Here is a 20,515-nt window from a genome sequence, read left to right as displayed (position 1 = left end):
TACTCTGTATCTAACCTGTGCTGTACCTGCCCTGGGAGTGTTTGACGGGACAGTGTAGAGGGAGCTTTACTCTGTATCTAACCCGTGCTGTACCTGCCCTGGGCGTGTTTGATGGGACAGTGTTGAGGGAGCTTTACTCTGTATCTAACCCGTGCTGTACCTGCCCTGGGAGTGTTTGATGGGACAGTATAGAGGGAGCTTTACTCTGTATCTAACCCGTGCTGTACCTGTCCTGGGAGTGTTTGATGGGACAGTGTAGAGGGAGCTTTACTCTGTATCTAACCCGTGCTGTACCTGCCCTGGGAGTGTTTGATGGGACAGTGTAGAGGGAGCTTTACTCTGTATCTAACCCGTGCTGTGCCTGCCCTGGGAGTGTTTGATGAGACAGTGTAGAGGGAGCTTTACTCTGTATCTAACCCGTGCTGTGCCTGCCCTGGGAGTGTTTGATGGGACAGTGTAGAGGGAGCTTTACTCTGTATCTAACCCGTGCTGTACCTGCCCTGGGAGTGTTTGATGGGACAGTGTAGAGGGAGCTTTACTCTGTATCTAACCCGTGCTGTGCCTGCCCTGGGAGTGTTTGATGGGACAGTGTAGAGGGAGCTTTACTCTGTATCTAACCCGTGCTGTACCTGCCCTGGGAGTGTTTGATGGGGCAGTGTAGAGGGAGCTTTACTCTGTATCTAACCCGTGCTGTACCTGCCCTGGGAGTGTTTGATGGGACAGTGTAGAGGGAGCTTTACTCTGTAGTTGTACTCTGTTGTATAAATGTTGTTTCTTCACTCAGTCCAAACACTGATGCATGCGCTGAGCTGGCCATTCGTGACCGTTCATGTATTTCTGATTTGACGTACCATTAACGATCGGTGTTGTTCACAGAAATACCTGCCTGGGAATTTCCCCCAAACAAACCCGTTCAGGGGTCCGGTCCCTGTAACCCATGGACATACAAACGGGCAGCAGTATCATCGGAAACAAGTGCTCCAGTGAGTAAGAGAACTCTTTTCCCCCCCCCCACCGGTTTGATCTGAAAGGTGTTGCCTCTCGCTGGGGTACAGTTCCAGAGGCCCCAATTACCTTCCAGCTAATCCTCTTCTTCTTAGGCAGTCCCTCGGAACCGAGGATGAATTGCTTCCACACTAAAAATGAGTTCGCAGGTGACTGATGAGTCCGATGCGGGACCTACAGTCTCTGTCACAAGTGGGGCAGATGGTGGTTGAAGGGGCGGGTGGGTGGGGTGATTGGGTTGACGTGCGCTCCTTGCACTGCCTGCGCTTGGTTTCTGCTTGCTCCCGGCTAAGAGACTCAAGGACCTAGAAATTCGGTGGCGCCCCATTTGGGGCGCCAAGCTCACCTGGGCGCCGGAAGTTCCGCCCCGGAAGGAGCCAATTGCGCCAGCGTGATATTCGAGACGCCCCGCGTCCCTCTTGGGTACTGCAGGCCTTCCTCCCCTTCTTAAAGGGGAGGGGCCTGCACCAGCGCGATCAGAGATCGCGAGTGCCAGCAAAAGAGCCCGGCACTGAGGAGAGGTGCCGGGCTCTTGGGACCCAGCCGGCACTGCCCGGGGCTGGGGGGGGGGCGCTCAGGAGGCCGGAGATGGCGGTGCGAGGAGGTGCTGGCAGGCGGCCAGCAAAAAAAAATGGCTGCCCCGCACCTCCCCTTTAATTAGCGCCACTACCGCCGCAGGTCGGCTGCCCTGCACCGGTCGCAGATTGCGATCGCCGTTACAGCGGGGGGCGCGACCCAATATCGCGATCAGGGCGGTAGCGGGGAGCTGCGCACACCGATGACGTCATCGGTGGCGGTGCAGCGCTACAGGCTAACGCCGTCATTAGCGCCCCGCTAAATTTCGCGGGGGGCATGGCCAGTGGCGCTAAAGCCACTAAGTGCCCTCTTTGGGCACTAACTGGTGGCACAGCCCACCGAATTTCTAGGCCGGAGCTCCGAGTAGAGCGCTTGTTTTGAGAGTCTCGTATCGGGCATGCGGAAAATGTGACCCGTTCATCGGAGCTGATCGAGCGTGGTCAGAGCTTCGATGCTGGGGATGTTGGCCTGAGCGAGAACACTGACGTTGGTGCGCTTATCCTGCCAATGGATTTGCAGGATCCTGCGGAGGCAGCGTTGGTGGTACCTCTCCAGTGCTTTGAGGCGCCTGCTGTACATGGTCCATGTTGTGTGTGTGTCTCTGCCCAACGAGCATTTGCAGAGTATTTGATTGCGCAGCGCAAGTGTGACCCCGGCTCAGTTGGTAGCGCTCGCGCCTCCGAATAGGAACTTGGGGCTGAGCCTGACCCCCCCGTCATCACCTCACCTGTCACCCACACACCTGCACCTTCCAGCTGTGGTCACTGGGCTGCCGCCGGATGAAGCAGAATGTAGATACAAGGCTGCGGGGCGAGCGGGACGACGGTATTAGTTTGGGATTGCACAGGGCCGGTACAGCCACGATGGGCCCAATGGCCTCGTCCTGTGCTTGTATGGAAACTCAGCTAGTTTGTCCCCTTGGTCGCCAAGGGTTAAATTACGAGGAGAGATTACACAAACGAGGGTTGTATTCCCTGAAATTTAGAAGGCTAAGGGGTGATATGATCGAAATTTTCAAGATATTAAGGGGAACAGATAGGGTAGAGAGAGAGAAACTATTTCCGCTGGTTGGGGAGTCTAGGACTAGGGGGCAGAGTCTAAAAATTAGAGCCAGACCTTTCAGGAGTGAAGTTAGGAAACACTTCTACACACAAAGGGTGATAGAAGTTTGGAACTCTCTTCCATAAATGGCAATTGGTGCTGGGGGGGTCAATTGTTAATTTTAAATCTGAGATTGATTCTGTTAACCATAGGAATTAAGGGAGATGGGGCAAAGGCGGGCCACAGATCAGCCATGATCTCATTGAATGGTGGAACAGGCTCGAGGGGCTGAATGGCCTCCTCCTGTTCCCATGTTCCCATCTAACCCGGGAGTCCTGGGGCCAATGGTCGTTCTCCAGACGACACAGTACAGCCTGCGGAGGTAGCCCGTGTATCCTGCTCTGATTGGATCAGCAGTGCTGATGAGAAGGGTAGGCAGCTACTGAATCCTTCTTTAAGCGGTTTAAGCGCAATAGCAAACCTCCAGGTAGAGCACCGTAACTATCATCAGATCTGCTGTGTTTTCAATCATTTATTCACGATGATGCTAAAACTGAGGAACGAGAAGGGAAATAAGTCAGAATATAAGTGCCCCAAAGCCAGGGTTGAGGGGTACCGGGAGGAGCTGGTTAAATGACCAGAGAAAGCCCTGGCCTTGTTGGCTTTAATAGGTGTGACAGATTCTGAAAATATCCAATGTTCTTATTTTTGTAAAAATATTTATTTGTTTTTAGACTCTTCCTGTATCTTCTCACCACACCCTCAACCCCATCTACCCACCTTCTCCCCATGTCCCTCAACCCCACCTACCCACCTTCTCCCCACATCCCTCAACCCCACCTACCCACCTTCTCCCCACATCCCTCAACCCCACCTACCCACCTTCTCCCCATGTCCCTCAACCCCACCTACCCACCTTCTCCCCACACCCTCAACCCCATCTACCCACCTTCTCCCCATATCCCTCAACCCCATCTACCCACCTTCTCACCACACCCTCAACCCCATCTACCCACCTTCTCCCCACACCCTCAACCCCATCTACCCACCTTCTCCCCATATCCCTCAACCCCACCCACCCACCTTCTCACCACACCCTCAACCCCATCTACCCACCTTCTCCCCATATCCCCAACCCCATCTACCCACCTTCTCCCATATCCCTCAAGCCCACCTACCCACCTTCTCCCCAAATCCCTCAACCCCATCTACCCACCTTCTCACCACACCCTCAACCCCACCTACCCACCTTCTCACCACAACCTCAACCCCACCTACCCACCTTCTCACCACACCCTCAACCCCACCCACCCACCTTCTCACCATGTCCCTCAACCCCACCTACCCACCTTCTCACCACACCCTCAACCCCACCCACCCACCTTCTCACCATGTCCCTCAACCCCACCTACCCACCTTCTCCCCATGTCCCTCAACCCCACCTACCCACCTTCTCCCCATATCCCTCAACCCCACCTACCCACCTTCTCACCACACCCTCAACCCCATCTACCCACCTTCTCACCACACCCTCAACCCCATCTACCCACCTTCTCCCCATGTCCCTCAACCCCACCTACCCACCTTCTCACCACACCCTCAACCCCATCTACCCACCTTCTCACCACACCCTCAACCCCATCTACCCACCTTCTCACCACACCCTCAACCCCATCTACCCACCTTCTCCCCATGTCCCTCAACCCCACCTACCCACCTTCTCCCCATATCCCTCAACCCCACCTACCCACCTTCTCACCACACCCTCAACCCCATCTACCCACCTTCTCCCCATGTCCCTCAACCCCACCTACCCACCTTCTCCCCATGTCCCTCAACCCCATCTACCCACCTTCTCACCACACCCTCAACCCCACCTACCCACCTTCTCCCCATATCTCCCAACCCCACCTACCCACCTTCTCCCCATGTCCCTCAACCCCACCTACCCACCTTCTCACCAAATCCCTCAACCCCACCTACCCACCTTCTCACCAAATCCCTCAACCCCACCTACCCACCTTCTCACCACACCCTCAACCCCATCTACCCACCTTCTCCCCATATCCCTCAACCCCACCTACCCACCTTCTCACCACACCCTCAACCCCACCTACCCACCTTCTCCCCATGTCCCTCAACCCCACCTACCCACCTTCTCCCCACACCCTCAACCCCATCTACCCACCTTCTCACCACACCCTCAACCCCACCTACCCAACTTCTCCCCATATCCCTCAACCCCACCTACCCACCTTCTCACCACACCCTCAACCCCACCTACCCACCTTCTCCCATATCCCTCAACCCCATCTACCCACCTTCTCCCATATCTCTCAACCCCATCTACCCACCTTCTCCCCATGTCCCTCAACCCCATCTACCCACCTTCTCCCCACACCCTCAACCCCACCTACCCACCTTCTCCCCATATCCCTCAACCCCACCTACCCACCACACCCTCAACCCCATCTACCCACCTTCTCACCACACCCTCAACCCCATCTACCCACCTTCTCCCCATATCCCTCAACCCCACCTACCCACCTTCTCACCACACCCTCAACCCCATCTACCCACCTTCTCACCTATCCCTCAACCCCATCTACCCACCTTCTCCCCATGTCCCTCAACCCCACCTACCCACCTTCTCACTATAACAACCCTCTGCACAATAAGAAAAACAAATCTCCCAATGCCGTATACACGTGAGAGTACAGAAACGCTCCATTTTATGTTTCCAAGGTGAGTCATTTCCTCCCCACCGTATCCTCACCTTTCCCAACCCCTTGTGTTGAGCAGGCCTGTGGAGAACCGCTTGCCCCCATACACGCCCAGCTCCCAGGGAACGCAACACGTCCATGAACAGCGAAGGCAGACCGACAACGGATTCACTTCACACGGCCCCGCAGCCCCAGGCACCTCCGCTGGAGAAAGCGAGCAGTCTCTCGGCAACGGACTCCGAGGTAATGAGAAGGGGGCGTGCTGAAATTATTTAAATTTTGAATTGGCTCGCTGCTTGCTGAGCTAGACCCTGCTGCTGATTTGGGTTTTGATAAGCTCCTTCTCTCAGAATGGTAGAGCACAGAAGGAGGCCATTCAGCCCTTTGTGCCTGTGCTAGCTGTCCAATTAGTCCCAGTGCCCTGCTCTGTCCCCATAGCCCTGCAAATGCTTCTTCGGCAGCACCTCCCAAACCTGCGATCCCCACCACCTAGAAGGACAAGGGCAGCAAGCGCATGGGAACACCACCACCTCCAGGTTCCCCAACAAATTACCAACACACCATCCTGACTTGGAAATATAATAACGGCCGTTCCTTCACCGTCGCTGGGTCAAAATCCTGGAACTCCCTCCCTAACAGCACTGTGGGAGCACCTTCACCACACGGACTGCAGCAGTTCAAGAAGGCGGCTCACCACCACCTTCTCAAGGGCCAACTAGGGACGGGCAATAAATGTCAGCCACATCCCAAGAATTAAGAAAGTGATACTAGATATAAAAATGAACATATTTCTAGACTCTACTCACTAAAACCTTTGTGGGGAAAAATTCAGTTGTTTGCGCCTCCCGTTAGCGCCTAAGAGGGCACTAATAGGGTGCAAAGCCACTAGCGCCCGGGCGCGGCGATGTTTGCGCCGCTCGCGGAATTAACTAGACATTTTGTGGCGGCGCTAAACACTACCGCCACGATCTCCTGTGCCGGCGGATCGTGACGTCAGTCGAGCGTGCAACGCCCCGGACCGGATATTGAGTGTCACCCCCTGCCTTACCGCCTGCCGCTAGCAACGACAGGTTGCGGGGAGCGTTTTGCTGTTGGGAAGGGACTGGGGGAGCGCTATTTAAAGGCGACCGCTTCCTGCCTTTTTTTGTCGGTGACATTTTTGCACCACGCATTCTGAGAGAGCGAGAGAGACTTCTGGAGAGATTCAACGCTGTGTGAAGGAGTTTTGGGTACTGAGCAGCACTTTGCAGGTTCATTTTGACTTGACCTTCCTGGCACTGATTTAGAAGAGACTGTGGTGGCTGCACTCTGAGCTCTTTCCCTGGGCCTCTCCATTGTTCTTTCCAGCAGATTTGATGTACAGGTCTCTCCAGGCCGAGATTCAAGGCTGCAATGAGCAGGATGTGGATGGAGAGCAAGATCGACCCTCCCCTTTAAGAACAGGCCAGCGCCAGTGTGTCTGTGTTCCATTGCTGACTGACATCACCTGAGCTTCGCCAGCGCTCTGAGGTAGCGCCTCGCTCCTCGGCATTAGCGCCTTAAGAGAGGCGTGTAGCGCCTGATTTAACGCTTCAATCACCTCCAGGAGCGATAGAAGCCAAGTTTGAAGTCGGAGGCGATAATTAGCGGCAGGCGCTAAACTTTGCGCCCGGCCGATAATTGTGCCCCAAACGGGGCGATACCGAATTTCTCCCCCTTGGATTATCTTTTGTAGAGCCGCCAATTCAGGCCTCCCCAACCTACGCCCCCCCCGCCACCCCCACCACCAGACCACTCCATAAGTCACCAGCAGGAAGTCCCCGAGAGCAGTTCCATTCACTATGATAGGGACTGCACCTTCAGACCGGGCTGGGAAGAGCCTGACTCCAGGAAATTGGCTGGGGTAGCTCGACGTATCCTATCAGCGAGGTCACGGAATGGCGTAGCAGTGAGGCGGCTCGACGGGGCAGTAAGAAAATTAACAGTTTTAAGAAAAAGTCACGGTTTTTGGAAGTATACGCATGGCGTTGCTCATTGTATGTCAGAGGATGCAATGGTACAGGATACAGTGGTGCTGCAATGCCACCTAGTGGCCCCAGCCTGCAACTGCAGTGTCACGTGACCTGTTTACACAGGAAATTCTCTGTTAATGGTTTAGATACAAAAGCAGGAAAAAAAAATGAATAGGAAATGGCTGCATAGAGAAGAATTTTTATTTGTATAGATGTAGATATCCATAATCAATTTAAAATAAATGAAAATTGTCACCCCTCACATTTGTGGAGTGGAAACTCACGCAACTATGTCCCAAACCGCCTCCTCTCAGAAACAGCGGAGACCGAGAGTGCTGCGGTACCCAGGGAGAACGGCGGAAATTTGCACCGCAGGGGGACGGAGACAGAGGAGCTAGAGAAGGACGACCTTACGGCCATTACAGAGGACGAGGATGAGGAGCCTTACAGAAACGCCCCGGCTCAGGCCAACAGGTAACGGCTAACCTGTGGCAACTTCTTCCTCTAATTCCTAAAATTATCACGGCCAGAGTGATCTCCTGCGTCGCCATGGGGAGAGTCGGAGAGGAATTTCCCAGATTTCCCCCCTCCCCACCGCTGCATCAATGTTTCCCCTCATTTTTTGGGGGGGGTGGGGGTGCGGTCCCTTTAACGGGCTGCGTGGCCACGCGGCTTAGAGGGAACGTTGCTCGCCCCTCCCCCTCCCCCCCATTGGCCTGGGTTTTAATCTGGTTCTTCGCCTCTCCCAGGAGATCCCATGGTTTCGGGTGGGATGGGCAGCGTATCGACTGTGATGCACCAGGTATCGCGATTGTGTGCGACAGGCTGGGTGGAGCGTAGGGTCTTTTCCTGTCCGCCATTGTTCATCTGTTCATAATGGACCTTAATGCCTTCAGCAGAGTAGGTGGGACCGATTAACTCCTCGATTCACATAAGAACATAAGAAATAAGAGCAGGAGTCGGCCATTCGGCCCCTCGAGCCTGCTCCGCCATTCAATAAGATCATGGCTGATCATCGACCTCAACTCCACTTTCCCGCCCGATCCCCATATCCCTCGATTCCCCTAGAGTCCAAAAATCTATCGATCTCAGCCTTGAATATACTCAACGACTGAGCCTCCACAGCCCTCTGGGGCAGAGAATTCCAAAGATTCACAACCCTCTGAGTGAAGAAATTCCTCCTCATCTCAGTCCTAAATGGCCGACCTCTTATCCTGAGACTGTGACCCCTGGTTCTAGACTCTCCAGCCAGGGGGAAACAACCTTTCAGCATCTACCCTGTCAATCCCCCTCAGAATCTTGTATGTTTCAATGAGATCACCTCTCATTCTTCCAAACTCCAGAGAGTATCGGCCCATTCTACACAATCTCTCCTCATAGGACAGCCCTCTCATCCCAGGAATCAATCTAGTGAACCTTCGTTGCGCCGCCTCCAAGGCAAGTATATCCTTCCATTGATAAGGAGACCAAAACTGTGCCCAGTACTCCAGGTGTGGTCTCACCAAGGCCCTGTACAATTGGAGCAAGACTTCCTTACTCTTATACAGGAAACTCTCGATTTACCGGCACCTAAATAACCGTAAATCCGTGTTAACCGGCAAAATTCAGGAGTAGGTTCAGGTAAGTTTTACTTCATGTTAGTGGCCGTTCCTGGATCTTGTGGCCGGTCCCTGCACCTGTTGCTAAGCAACAGGGAAGCCTGGATTTGTTGCTGTGTACGGAGCTCTCGTACCTTTTACTATACCTCTCTGTAATCCGGACTTTTTGATAAACCGGCACCACGCCGGTCCCGTCAGTGCCGGATAAAAAAGAGTTTCCTGTACTCCAACCCCCTTGCAATAAAGGCCAACATGCCATTTGCCTTCCTTATTGCTTGCTGTACCTGCATGCTAGCTTTCTGTGTTTCTTGCACGAGGACATCCAAATCTCTGAACACCAACATTTGAAAGTTTCTCACCATTTAAAAAATATTCTGTTTTTCTATTCTTCCTACCAAAGTGAATAACCTCACATTTCCCTACATTATACTCCGTCTGCCACCTTACTGCCCACTCACTTAGTCTATCTATATCCCTTTGCATCTCATCAAAACCCCAATGAGTCCCTTCATCCTCCTCCACCCACTTTCCCCTTCCCCTCCTCTCCTGAAGGGGCTGACTCTCTCTCTGGGGGAGCCGTGCCACACCGCCAGCCACCTGGGTTCGCCTGAAGCCACCATTCTTCACACGCGAGCCTCTTCTTCTTAGGCAGTCCCTCGGAACCGAGGATGACTTGCTACCACACTAAAAACGAGTTCTCAGGTGACTGATAAGTCCAATGCGGGACCTACAGTCTCTGTCACAGGTGGGGCAGACGGTGGTTGAAGGGGCGGTTGGGTGTGGGGTGCTTGGGTTGACGTGCGCTCCTTCTGCTGTCTGCGCTTGACTTCCGCTTGCTCCCGGCGAAGAGACTCGAGGTGTTCGGCGCCTTCCCCGGATGCTTCTCCTCCACTTTGTGCGGTCTTGGGGCCAGGGATTCCCAGGTGTCGGTGGGGACGTTGCACTTTTTCAAGGAGACTTTGAGGGGTGTCCTTGAAGCGTTTCCTCTGCCCAGCTGGGGCTCTCTTGCTGTGTCGGAGCTCCGAGTAGAGCTTATACATGTAGCAGCAGGCAATTCGACCTTGGGGGGAATCGCAACTATGGCCCAGCAGGAGTCACTGACTGTTGAGGAGCCCTGGCTTTTTATTTTTAATCTCCTCCCCAGGCCTCAGTCTATAGCAGCCCCTCGGACTAGGCAGAGACCAGGAGGTGAGCCAGGGCCCCTCAGTCATGTAAGGATTGGCACCACGATTACCCACTGAACCACTGGAGGGGAGGGGAGCCTCGACACCGATCTTATAGGTCACAAAGGGTCATTATCAGACATCCATTTATATTCCCATGTCTTTATTTTTATTTATTTATATATATATAAGAGAGCGGTAGCACTCTCGCCTGAGTCAGAAGGTTGTGGGTTCGAGTCCCCACTCCGGAGACTTGAGCACATAATCCAGGCCGACACTCCCAGTGCCAGTACTGAGGGAGCGCCGCACCGTCGGAGGTGCTGTCTTTCAGGATGAGACGTTAAACCGAGGCCCTGTCTGCTCTCTCAAGTGGACATAAAAGGTCCCACTGACACTATTGGAAGAAGAGCAGGGGGAGCTCTCCATGGTGTCCTGCCCAATATTTACTCCTTAACAAGCATGATCTGGTCATTATCTCAATGGTGTTTGTGGGATCTTGCTGTGCGCAAATTGGCTTCCACGATTCCCACATTACAGCAGTGACCACACTTCAAAAAAGTACTTCATTGGCTGTGAAGCGCTTTGGGACGTCCTGAGGTGGTGAAAGGTGCTGGAGAAACGCAAGTTCTTTCTTCTAGTCCTGAGTTTGCTGTCCCAGTTAAAAGGCTTATTGACCTAGGATGAAGGAATGGGCGGTAACTGAAGCAGTGGGCCTCAAACGTAGAAAGGGCCCGCTTCAGAAGATGTGAGCGGCACGAGCTCTCATGGTGACAGCTTCTGATATTGTCCTGCCTTATCCTCAGGAACTTAAACAACACATATCTACAGCCGGACCCCACGTACCTGAACCGTCTACAGCTCGGGAGCCTAAAGGCGACACAGAGGAGTAAGTAGCACAGAATCCAGGACCCCCCAGGATAAATCAGACACCCCGTCACCATTATAAAAGGGTATTTGCGTTCCCCAGTGGTTCAGTGCAGTGTATGCTGAGGGACTGAGCTATAGACATTACTTAGAATCATAGAGACTTGCAGCACAGAAGGAAGCCAAAAGTTCTTGGTCACCTTACCTAAGGAAGGATATATTTGTGTGAAGCTCTCCGAGGTTTATCTCCGATATACTATAATAAGGTGATCTATGATTTGGATGAGGGAACCAAATGTAATATTTCCAAGTTTGCTGACGACATGAAACTAGAAGGGATTGTGAGTTGTGAGGAGGATGCAAAGAGGCTTCAAGTTGAGTGAGTGGGCAAATACATGGCAGATGCAGTATAACGTGGATAAATGTGAAGTTATCCACTTCAGTCGGAAAAACAGCAAGGTAGAGTATTATTTAAATGGTGCTAGATTGGGAAATGTTGATGTACAAAGGGACCTGGGTGTCCTTGTACACCAATCACTGAAAGCAAACATGCAGGTACAGCAAGCAGTTAGGAAGGCAAATGGTATGTTGGCCTTCATAGCGAGAGGATTTGAGTACAGGAGCAAGGATGTCTTACTACAGTTGTACAGGGCCTTGGTGAGACCACACCTGGAGTACTGTGTGCAGTTTTGGTCTCCTTACCTAAGAAAGGATATACTTGCCATAGAGGGAGTGCAGCGAAGATTCACCAGACTGGTTCCTGGGATGGGGGGATTGTCCTATGAGGAGAGATTGTGTAGACTAGGCCTATATGCCCTAGAGTTTAGAAGAATGAGAGGTGATCTCATTGAAACATATAAAATTCTTACAGGGCTTGACAGGGTAGATGCAGGGAGGATGTTTCCCCTGGCTGGAGAGTCTAGAACCAGGGGTCACAGTCTCAGAATAAGGGGTCGGCCATTGAGGACTGAGATGAGGAGGAATTTCTTCACTCAGAGGGCGGTGAATCTTTGGAATTCTCTACCCCAGAGGGCTGTGGAGGCTCAGTCGTTGAGTATATTCAAGGTTGAGATCGATAGATTTTTGGACTCTCGGGGAATCGAGGGATATGGGGATCGGGCGGGAAGGTGGAGTTGAGGTCGAAGATCAGCCATGATCTCATTGAATGGCGGAACAGGCTCGAGGGGCTGAATGGCCGACTCCTGCTCCTGTTTCTTACGTACTTCAACAAAAGCAAAATTCTGCGGATGCTGGAAATCTGAAATAAGAACAGAAAGTGCTGGGAACACTCAGCAGGTCAGGCAGCATCCGTGGAGCGAGAAACAGGATCAACGTTTCAGGTCGGTGACCTTTCGTCAGAACTGGAAAAAGTTAGAGATGGAACGGGCACAGGTACAGAGGCAGGGAAAGGTAGGCGTGGGACAAGAGGACAGAACACAAGGGAAGATCTGTGATAGGGTGGGAGGCAGGAGAGATTAAATTGCATTAAATCCCGTTTCTCATTTAATCACTCCTTCCTTCCACCCTATCACAGACCTTTGTATCTATCTTCTATATATATAAAAGGATATGTCTCGCTCTCTCTGTCTGTCTCTCTGTCCGGCTATACAATCAAAAGTTATAGAGCGTACCTACACATGTGTTATATCAAAAGGAAGCTCATCATTAGGGGACTCTTGTAGGCATATTTACTTTTTGGTCGGACAAAAATTGTTCGCACATTATACAAAAAACCTTCAAAATTCCACTCATTATCCACTCATTAGCATTGACTAACGTCAAGGTCGACCAATCCTGTGCCGTCATGATTGACCAATCCTACAGTTCAGTCACCTGATGGTTGACCAATCGGTGTGTGTGTGGGCGGGACTAATCGTTTTCATCTCAGGGATCTTTCAGCCATTATACAGCAGCCAGGACAGCTCAAAACTTTGGTAATCCAGGTCAGTTTCTTTTTTAAAAAAAATAACATTTACCAAAAATGTTTTATAAGTACTTTAACTTTCATCTTAGAAGGTATTAAAAGCTAGAAATGTTTAGGTTAAAAAACAGTGCAAAACGGGCCTAGGCTTCTCCAACTGCAGACAGCCCAAATCCAGTCCCAGGCTCCCGGCCCACACATCGACCAGGCCCAAAAAAGCCCTGGAAACTGCCGACATCCCAAATCCAGTCACAGGCTCCCGGCACACACATCCGCCAGCCCAAAAAATTGCCCTGCAACGTGGGGCTCCCCTGCTAGTTTCCTTATAAACTGTTACATCTCTAACTTTTTCCAGTTCTGACGAAGGGACACCGAGCTGAAACATTAACTCTGTTTCTCTCTCCACAGATGCTGCCTGACCTGCTGAGTATTTCCAGCACTTTCTGTTTTTGCTTTAAAAGTACTTCATCAGCTGTGAAGTGCCTTGGGACATCCTGAGGTTGTGAAAGGCGCTGCAGAAATGCAAGTCTTTCTTTCTTTCTATATAGATCAGGAAATCCCCGGGTGTTTAAAATGTTAAAAGGATTCAACAGGATAGATGCAGAGAAACTATTTCCTCTGGTGGGGGGAGTCCAGAACAAGAAGGGAGGTGTCACTTTAAAATTAGAGCCAGGCTGTTCAGGGGTGATGTCAGGAAGCACTTCTTCACACAAAGGGCGGTGGAAATCTGGAACTCTCCCCCGCAAAAAGCTGTTGAGGCTGCAAGTCAATTGGAGCTTTCAAAACAGAATTTTATTAAAATAGAGCATTACAGTGGGTGGCTCTCTCGCCTCTGAGTCAGAAGGTTGTGGGTTCGAGTCTCACTCCAGAGACTTGTGCACAAAATCCAAGCTGACAATCCCAGTGCAGTACTGAGGGAGCGCCGCACTGTCGGAGGGACAGTACTGAGGGACTGCCGCACTGTCGGAGGGGCAGTACTGAGGGAGCGCCGCACTGTCGGAGGGGCAGTACTGAGGGAGCGCCGCACTGTCGGAGGGACAGTACTGATGGAGCGCCGCACTGTCGGAGGGGCAGTACTGAGGGAGCGCCGCACTGTCGGAGGGGCAGTACTGAGGGAGCGCCGCACTGTCGGAGGAGTAGTACTGAGGGAGCGCCGCACTGTCGGAGGGGTAGTACTGAGGGAGCGCCGCACTGTCGGAGGGGCAGTACTGAGGGAGCGCCACACTGTCGGAGGGGCAGTACTGAGGGAGCGCCGCACTGTCGGAGGGGCAGTACTGAGGCAGCGCCGCACTGTTGGAGGGGCAGTACTGAGGGAGCGCCGCACTGTCGGAGGGGCAGTACTGAGGGAGCGCCGCACAGTCGGAGGGGCAATACTGAGGGAGCGCCGCACAGTCGGAGGGGCAGTACTGAGGAAGCGCCGCACAGTTGGAGGAGCAGTACTGAGGGAGCGCCGCACTGTCGGAGGGGCAGTACTGAGGGAGCGCCGCACTGTCGGATGGGCAGTACTGAGGGAGCGCCGCACTGTCGGAGGGGCAGTACTGAGGGAGCGATGCACTGTTGGAGAGGCAGTACTGAGGGAGCGCTGCACTGTCGGAGGGGCAGTACTGAGGGAGAGCCGCACAGTCGGAGGGGCAGTACTGAGGGAGCGCCGCACTGTCGGAGGGACAGTACTGAGGGAGCACTGCACTGGCGGAGGGGCAGTACTGAGGGTGGGCCGCATTGTGGGAGGGACAGTACTGAGGGTGGGCCGCACTGTCGGAGGGGCAGTACTGAGGGAGCGCCGCACTGTCGGAGGGACAGTACTGAGGGAGCACTGCACTGTCGGAGGGGCAGTACTGAGGGTGGGCCGCATTGTCGGAGGGACAGTACTGAGGGTGGGCCGCACTGTCGGAGGGGCAGTACTGAGGGAGCGCCGCACTGTCGGAGGGGCAGTACTGAGGGAGCGTCGCACTGTCAGAGGGGCAGTACTGAGGGAGCGCCGCACTGTCGGAGGGGCGATACTGAGGGAGCGCCGCACTGTCGGCGGGGCAGTACTGAGGGAGCGCTGCACTGTCGGAGGGACAGTACTGAGGGTGGGCCGCATTGTCGGAGGGGCAGTACTGAGGGAGAGCCGCATAGTCGGAGGGGCAGTACCTAGGGAGGGCCGCACTGTTGGAGGGGCAGTACTGAGGGAGCGCCGCACTGTCGGATGGGCAGTACTGAGGGAGCGCCGCACTGTTGGAGGGGCAGTACTGAGGGAGCGATGCACTGTTGGAGAGGCAGTACTGAGGGAGCGCTGCACTGTCGGAGGGGCAGTACTGAGGGAGCGCTGCACTGTCGGAGGGACAGTACTGAGGGAGCGCTGCACTGTCGGAGGGGCAGTACTGAGGGAGCGCCGCACTGTCGGAGGGGCAGTACTGAGGGAGCGCCGCACTGTCGGAGGGGCAGTACTGAGGGAGCGCCGCACTGTCGGAGGGGCAGTACTGAGGGTGGGCCGCATTATCGGAGGGACAGTACTGAGGGTGGGCCGCACTGTCGGAGGGGCAGTACTGAGGGAGCGCCGCACTGTCGGAGGGGCAGTACTGAGGGAGCGCCGCACTGTCGGAGGGGAGATACTGAGGGAGCGCGGCACTGTCGGAGGGGCAGTACTGAGGGAGCGCCGCACTGTCGGAGGGGCAGTACTGAGGGAGCGCGGCACTGTCGGAGGGGCAGTACTGAGGGAGCGCCGCACTGTCAGAGGGGCAGTACTGAGGGAGCGCCGCACTGTCGGAGAGGCAGTACTGAGGGAGCGCTGCACTGTCGGAGAGGCAGTACTGAGGGAGCTCAGCACTGTCGGAGAGGCAGTACTGAGGGAGCGCCGCACTGTCGGAGGGGCAGTACTGAGGGAGCGCCGCACAGTCGGAGGGGCAATACTGAGGGAGCGCCACACTGTCGGAGGGGCAGTACTGAGGGAGCGCCGCACTGTCAGAGGAGCAGTACTGACGAAGCGCTGCACTGTCGGAGGGGCAGTACTGAGGGAGCGCCGCACTGTTGGAGGGGCAATATTGAGGGAGCGCCGCACTGTCGGAGAGGCAGTACTGAGGGAGCGCTGCGCTGTCGGAGGGGCAGTACTGAGGGAGCACTGCACTGTCGGAGGGGCAGTATTGAGGGCGGGCCGCATTGTCGGAGGGACAGTACTGAGGGTGGGCCGCACTGTCGGAGGCGCATTACTGAGGGAGCGCCGCACTGTCGGAGGGGTGATACTGAGGGAGCGTCGCACTGTCGGCGCGGCAGTACTGAGGGAGCGCCGCACTGTCGGAGGGGCAGTACTGAGGGAGCGCCGCACTGTCGGAGGGGCAGTACTGAGGGAGCGCCGCACTGTCGGAGGGGCAGTACTGAGGGAGCGCGGCACTGTCGGAGGGGCAGTACTGAGGGAGCGCCGCACTGTCGCAGGGGCAGTACTGAGGGAGCGCCGCACTGTCGGAGGGGCAGTACTGAGGGAGTGCCGCACTGTCGGAGGGCCGTCTTTCGGATGAGACGTTAAACCGAGGCCCCGTCTGCCCTCTCAGGCGGATGTAAAAGATCCCACGGCCACTATTGGAGGAAGAGCAGGGGGAGTTCTCCCCGGTGTCCTGGGGCCAATATTTATCCCTCAACCAACATCACTAAAAACAGATGATCCGGTCATTATCACATTGCTGTTTGTGGGAGCTTGCTGTGCACAAATTGGCTGCCGCGTTTCCCACATTACAACAGTGACCACACTTCAAAAAAAGTCCTTCATTGGTTGTGAAGCGTTTGGGACGTCCCGAGGTGGTGGGAAGTGCGATAGGAATGCGAGTCTTTCTCTCTCTTTATTTGACCTCCACTCTCTACCCACCCTGTCTCTGGTGTAGGTGACCATTTCTACGAATCGCTCCAGATGAGGCAAACGCTGGCTGCTGAGGAAGGGTAGGTCTCAACGTTGCTCCTGCTTGTGGCTGTTTCGCTGCGTTTGGCTGCGGCGGCTGATTAGCGTTTCATTGTGGAATTCTCCACTGTCAGGTTGGATCAGCTGAGAGTGTTGTTGCTCCCTGAGTCAGAAGGTTGCGCGTTCCGATACCCACTTTGAGCACAGAATGTAGCCTGATTCTCCAATGCAATATTCCAGAAATGCTGCATTGATGGAGATGCAAACCTGTGGATATGATGGTAAATCAGGACTCCGTCTGCCTGTTGGGACAGTGTAGAGGGAGCTTTACTCTGTATCTAACCCGTGCTGTACCTGCCCTGGGAGTGTTTGATGGGACAGTGTAGAGGGAGCTTTACTCTGTATCTAACCCATGCTGTACCTGCCCTGGAAGTGTTTGATGGGACAGTGTAGAGGAAGCTTTACTCTGTATCTAACCCGTGCTGTACCTGCCCTGGGAGTGTTTGATGGGACAGTGTAGAGGGAGCTTTACTCTGTATCTAACCCGTGCTGTACCTGCCCTGGGAGTGTTTGATGGGACAGTGTAGAGGGAGCTTTACTCTGTATCTAACCCGTGCTGTACCTGCCCTGGGAGCGTTTGATGGGACAGTGTAGAGGGAGCTTTACTCTGTATCTAACCCGTGCTGTACCTGCCCTGGGAGTGTTTGATGGGACAGTGTAGAGGGAGATTTACTCTGTAAATAACCCGTGCTGTACCTGCCGTGGGAGTGTTTGATGGGACAGTGTAGAGGGAGCTTTACTCTGCATCTAACCCGTGCTGTACCTGCCCTGGGAGTGTTTGATGGGACAGTGTAGAGGGAGCTTTACTCTGTATCTAACCCGTGCTGTACCTGCCCTGGGAGTGTTTGATGGGACAGTGTAGAGGGAGCTTTACTCTGTATCTAACCCGTGCTGTACCTGCCCTGGGAGTGTTTGATGGGGCAGTGTAGAGGGAGCTTTACTCTGTATGTAACCTGTGTTTTACCTGCCCTGGGAGTGTTTGAATGGACCGTGGATGATGGACACTCCTTCCCAGCCATGTGACCAATCTTGAGGAGCTCAATGGGTGGAGGGGAAGTGGGGCTCAGGATTCTTACCCCTCCCTTTATTTTTCAGCGCTGCATCAGCACCACGGATATCTGGGAATTCCGTAAATGGGAAGGACAAGGAATGCCCGAAACGGAGAAGAAAGTGGGAATCAAAGATGTGCAAAGTCATGTGAGGTCCAATTTTCCCACCAGTCATTGAGAATGGCACTCTCGGGACAGTGCCCGTACTCGCCATGTTCCCAAAGTTCAGAATACTGGCAGTATTGCAGAAGATGGCGATTCCTGTCTCAGGAAGTCACCATGTTGCATCATGTGTTTTGTTGCAATGTCTTTCCCGTTGAACTCTCACAGTTTATGCAAAAGTGTCATCCCTCTCAGGCCTCAGTTTCTGGCTCCTCAGTAATGACCTCGCACCCTGACCTGTTGGGTGCTCAATGTTGACCTCTCACCCTGACCTGTGGGGTGCTCAGTGTTGACCTCGCACCCTGACCTGTGGGGTGCTCAGTGTTGACCTCGCACCCTGACCTGTGGGGTGCTTAGTGTTGACCTCTCACCCTGACCTGTGGGGTGATCAGTATTGAACTCTCACCCTGTCCTGTGGGGTGCTCAGTGTTGACCTCTCACCCTGACCTGTGGGGTGCTCAGTGTTGACCTCTCACCCTGACCTGTGGGGTCCTCAGTGTTGACCTCTCACCCTGTCCTGTGGGGTGCTCAGTATTGAACTCTCCCCCTGTCCAGTGGGGTCCTCAGTGTTGACCTCTCACCCTGACCTGTGGGGTCCTCAGTGTTGACCTCTCACCCTGTCCATTGGGGTCCTCAGTGTTGACCTCTCACCCTGACCAGTGGAGTTCTCAGTGTTGACCTCTCACCCTGACCTGTGGGGTGCTCAGTGTTGACCTCTCACCCTGACCTGTGGGGTCCTCAGTGTTGACCTCTCACCCTGTCCTGTGGGGTGCTCAGTATTGAACTCTCCCCCTGTCCAGTGGGGTCCTCAGTGTTGACCTCTCACCCTGTCCTGTGGGGTCCTCAGTGTTGACCTCTCACCCTGTCCAATGGGGTCCTCAGTGTTGACCTCTCAGCCTGACCTGTGGGGTGCTCAATGTTGGCCTCTCACCCTGACCAGTGGGGTGCTCAGTGATGACCTCTCACCCTGTGCAGTGGGGTGCTCAGTGTTGACCTCTCACCCTGTGCAGTGGGGTGCTCAGTGTTGACCTCTCACCCTGTGCAGTGGAGTGCTCAGTGATGACCTCTCACCCTGTGCAGTGGGGTGCTCAATGTTGACCTCTCACCCTGACCTGTGGGGTCCTCAGTGTTGACCTCTCACCCTGACCAGTGAGGTGCTCAGTGTTGACCTCTCACCCTGACCAGTGGGGTCCTCAGTGTTGACCTCTCACCCTGACCAGTGGGGTGCTCAGTGATGACCTCTCACTCTGTCCTGTGGGGTGCTCAGTGTTGACCTCTCACCCTGACCTGTGGGGTGCTCAGTGTTGACCTCTCACCCTGACCTGTGGGGTGCTCAGTGTTGACCTCTTCCCCCTGTCCAGTGGGGTCCTCAGTGTTGACCTCTCACCCTGACCTGTGGGGTGCTCAGTGTTGACCTCTCACCCTGTCCTGTGGGGTGCTCAGTGTTGACCTCTCACCCTGACCTGTGGGGTGCTCAGTGTTGACCTCTTCCCCCTGTGCAGTGGGGTGCTCAGTGATGACCTCTCACCCTGACCTGTGGGGTGCTCAGTGTTGACCTCTCACCCTGTGCAGTGGGGTGCTCAGTGTTGACCTCTCACTCTGTCCTGTGGGGTGCTCAGTGTTGACCTCTCACCCTGTCCTGTGGGGTGCTCAGTGTTGACCTCTCACCCTGTCCTGTGGGGTGCTCAGTGTTGACCTCTCACCCTGACCTGTGGGGTGCTCAATGTTGACCTCTCACCCTGACCAGTGGGGTGCTCAGTGTTGACCTCTCACCCTGACCTGTGGGGTGCTCAGTGTTGACCTCTCACTCTGTCCTGTGGGGTGCTCAGTGTTGACCTCTCACCCTGACCTGTGGGGTGCTCAATGATGACCTCTCACTCTGTCCTGTGGGGTGCTCAGTGTTGACCTCTCACCCTGACCAGTGGGGTGCTCAGTGTTGACCTCTCACTCTGTCCTGTGGGGTGCTCAGTGTTGACCTCTCCCCCTGACCAGTGGGGTGCTCAGTGTTGACCTCTCACCCTGACCTGTGGGGTGCTCAGTGTTGACCTCTCACCCTGACCAGTGGGGTGCTCAGTGTTGACCTCTCACCCTGACCAGTGGGGTGCTCAGTGTTGACCTCTCACCCTGACCAGTGGGGTGCTCAGTGTTGACCTCTCACCCTGACCTGTGGGGTTTTCAGTGTTGACCTCTCACCCTGTCCTGTGGGGTGCTCAGTGTTGACCTCTCCCCCTGTCCAGTGGGCCCTCACTGAGAGGCGTTAATTAACAGTCACCAGCGAGGGCGCAGACAAGCTCAGCGAGGGAGGTTAGCGGCAGGAGCACGTCTAGTGCATGAGGGCAGCACCCAGCCTGGTGCTGAGCCCGAGCCCTATACCCACTCCCAGACTCGGAAGGTCCCAGGTCCCAGCCTGGTCAGTGCCGATACACCTGGTCTCGGCCATGTAGAAGTGCACCACACCTCTCCCTCCCCACCGGGACGATAGAGCGTGGAGAAT

General features: G+C 54.6%; 1 protein-coding gene across 1 annotated transcript in view; it reads left to right on the top strand.

Moving 5' to 3' along the window:
- ttc24 (tetratricopeptide repeat domain 24) overlaps positions 1-18,011 on the top strand; it is a 42,972-nt gene extending 24,961 nt beyond the window's left edge. The window contains exons 6-11 of the mRNA XM_085978747.1: positions 877-983; positions 5,425-5,588; positions 7,651-7,810; positions 10,901-10,983; positions 16,737-16,791; positions 17,906-18,011. Coding sequence (XP_085834873.1) covers positions 877-983; positions 5,425-5,588; positions 7,651-7,810; positions 10,901-10,983; positions 16,737-16,791; positions 17,906-18,011 — 675 coding nt within the window. The remainder of the gene's footprint in view (positions 1-876; positions 984-5,424; positions 5,589-7,650; positions 7,811-10,900; positions 10,984-16,736; positions 16,792-17,905) is intronic.
- Positions 18,012-20,515: the final 2,504 nt, after the last annotated feature.

This window comes from Somniosus microcephalus, unplaced genomic scaffold (genome assembly GCF_052327205.1).
Source record: "Somniosus microcephalus isolate GS21.2 unplaced genomic scaffold, FLI_Smic_1.0 unresolved_chr7, whole genome shotgun sequence".
NCBI lineage: Eukaryota > Metazoa > Chordata > Chondrichthyes > Squaliformes > Somniosidae > Somniosus > Somniosus microcephalus.
The sequence above is the reverse complement of the archived record's forward strand: the minus strand, read 5'-3'. Positions and strand labels throughout refer to the sequence as shown.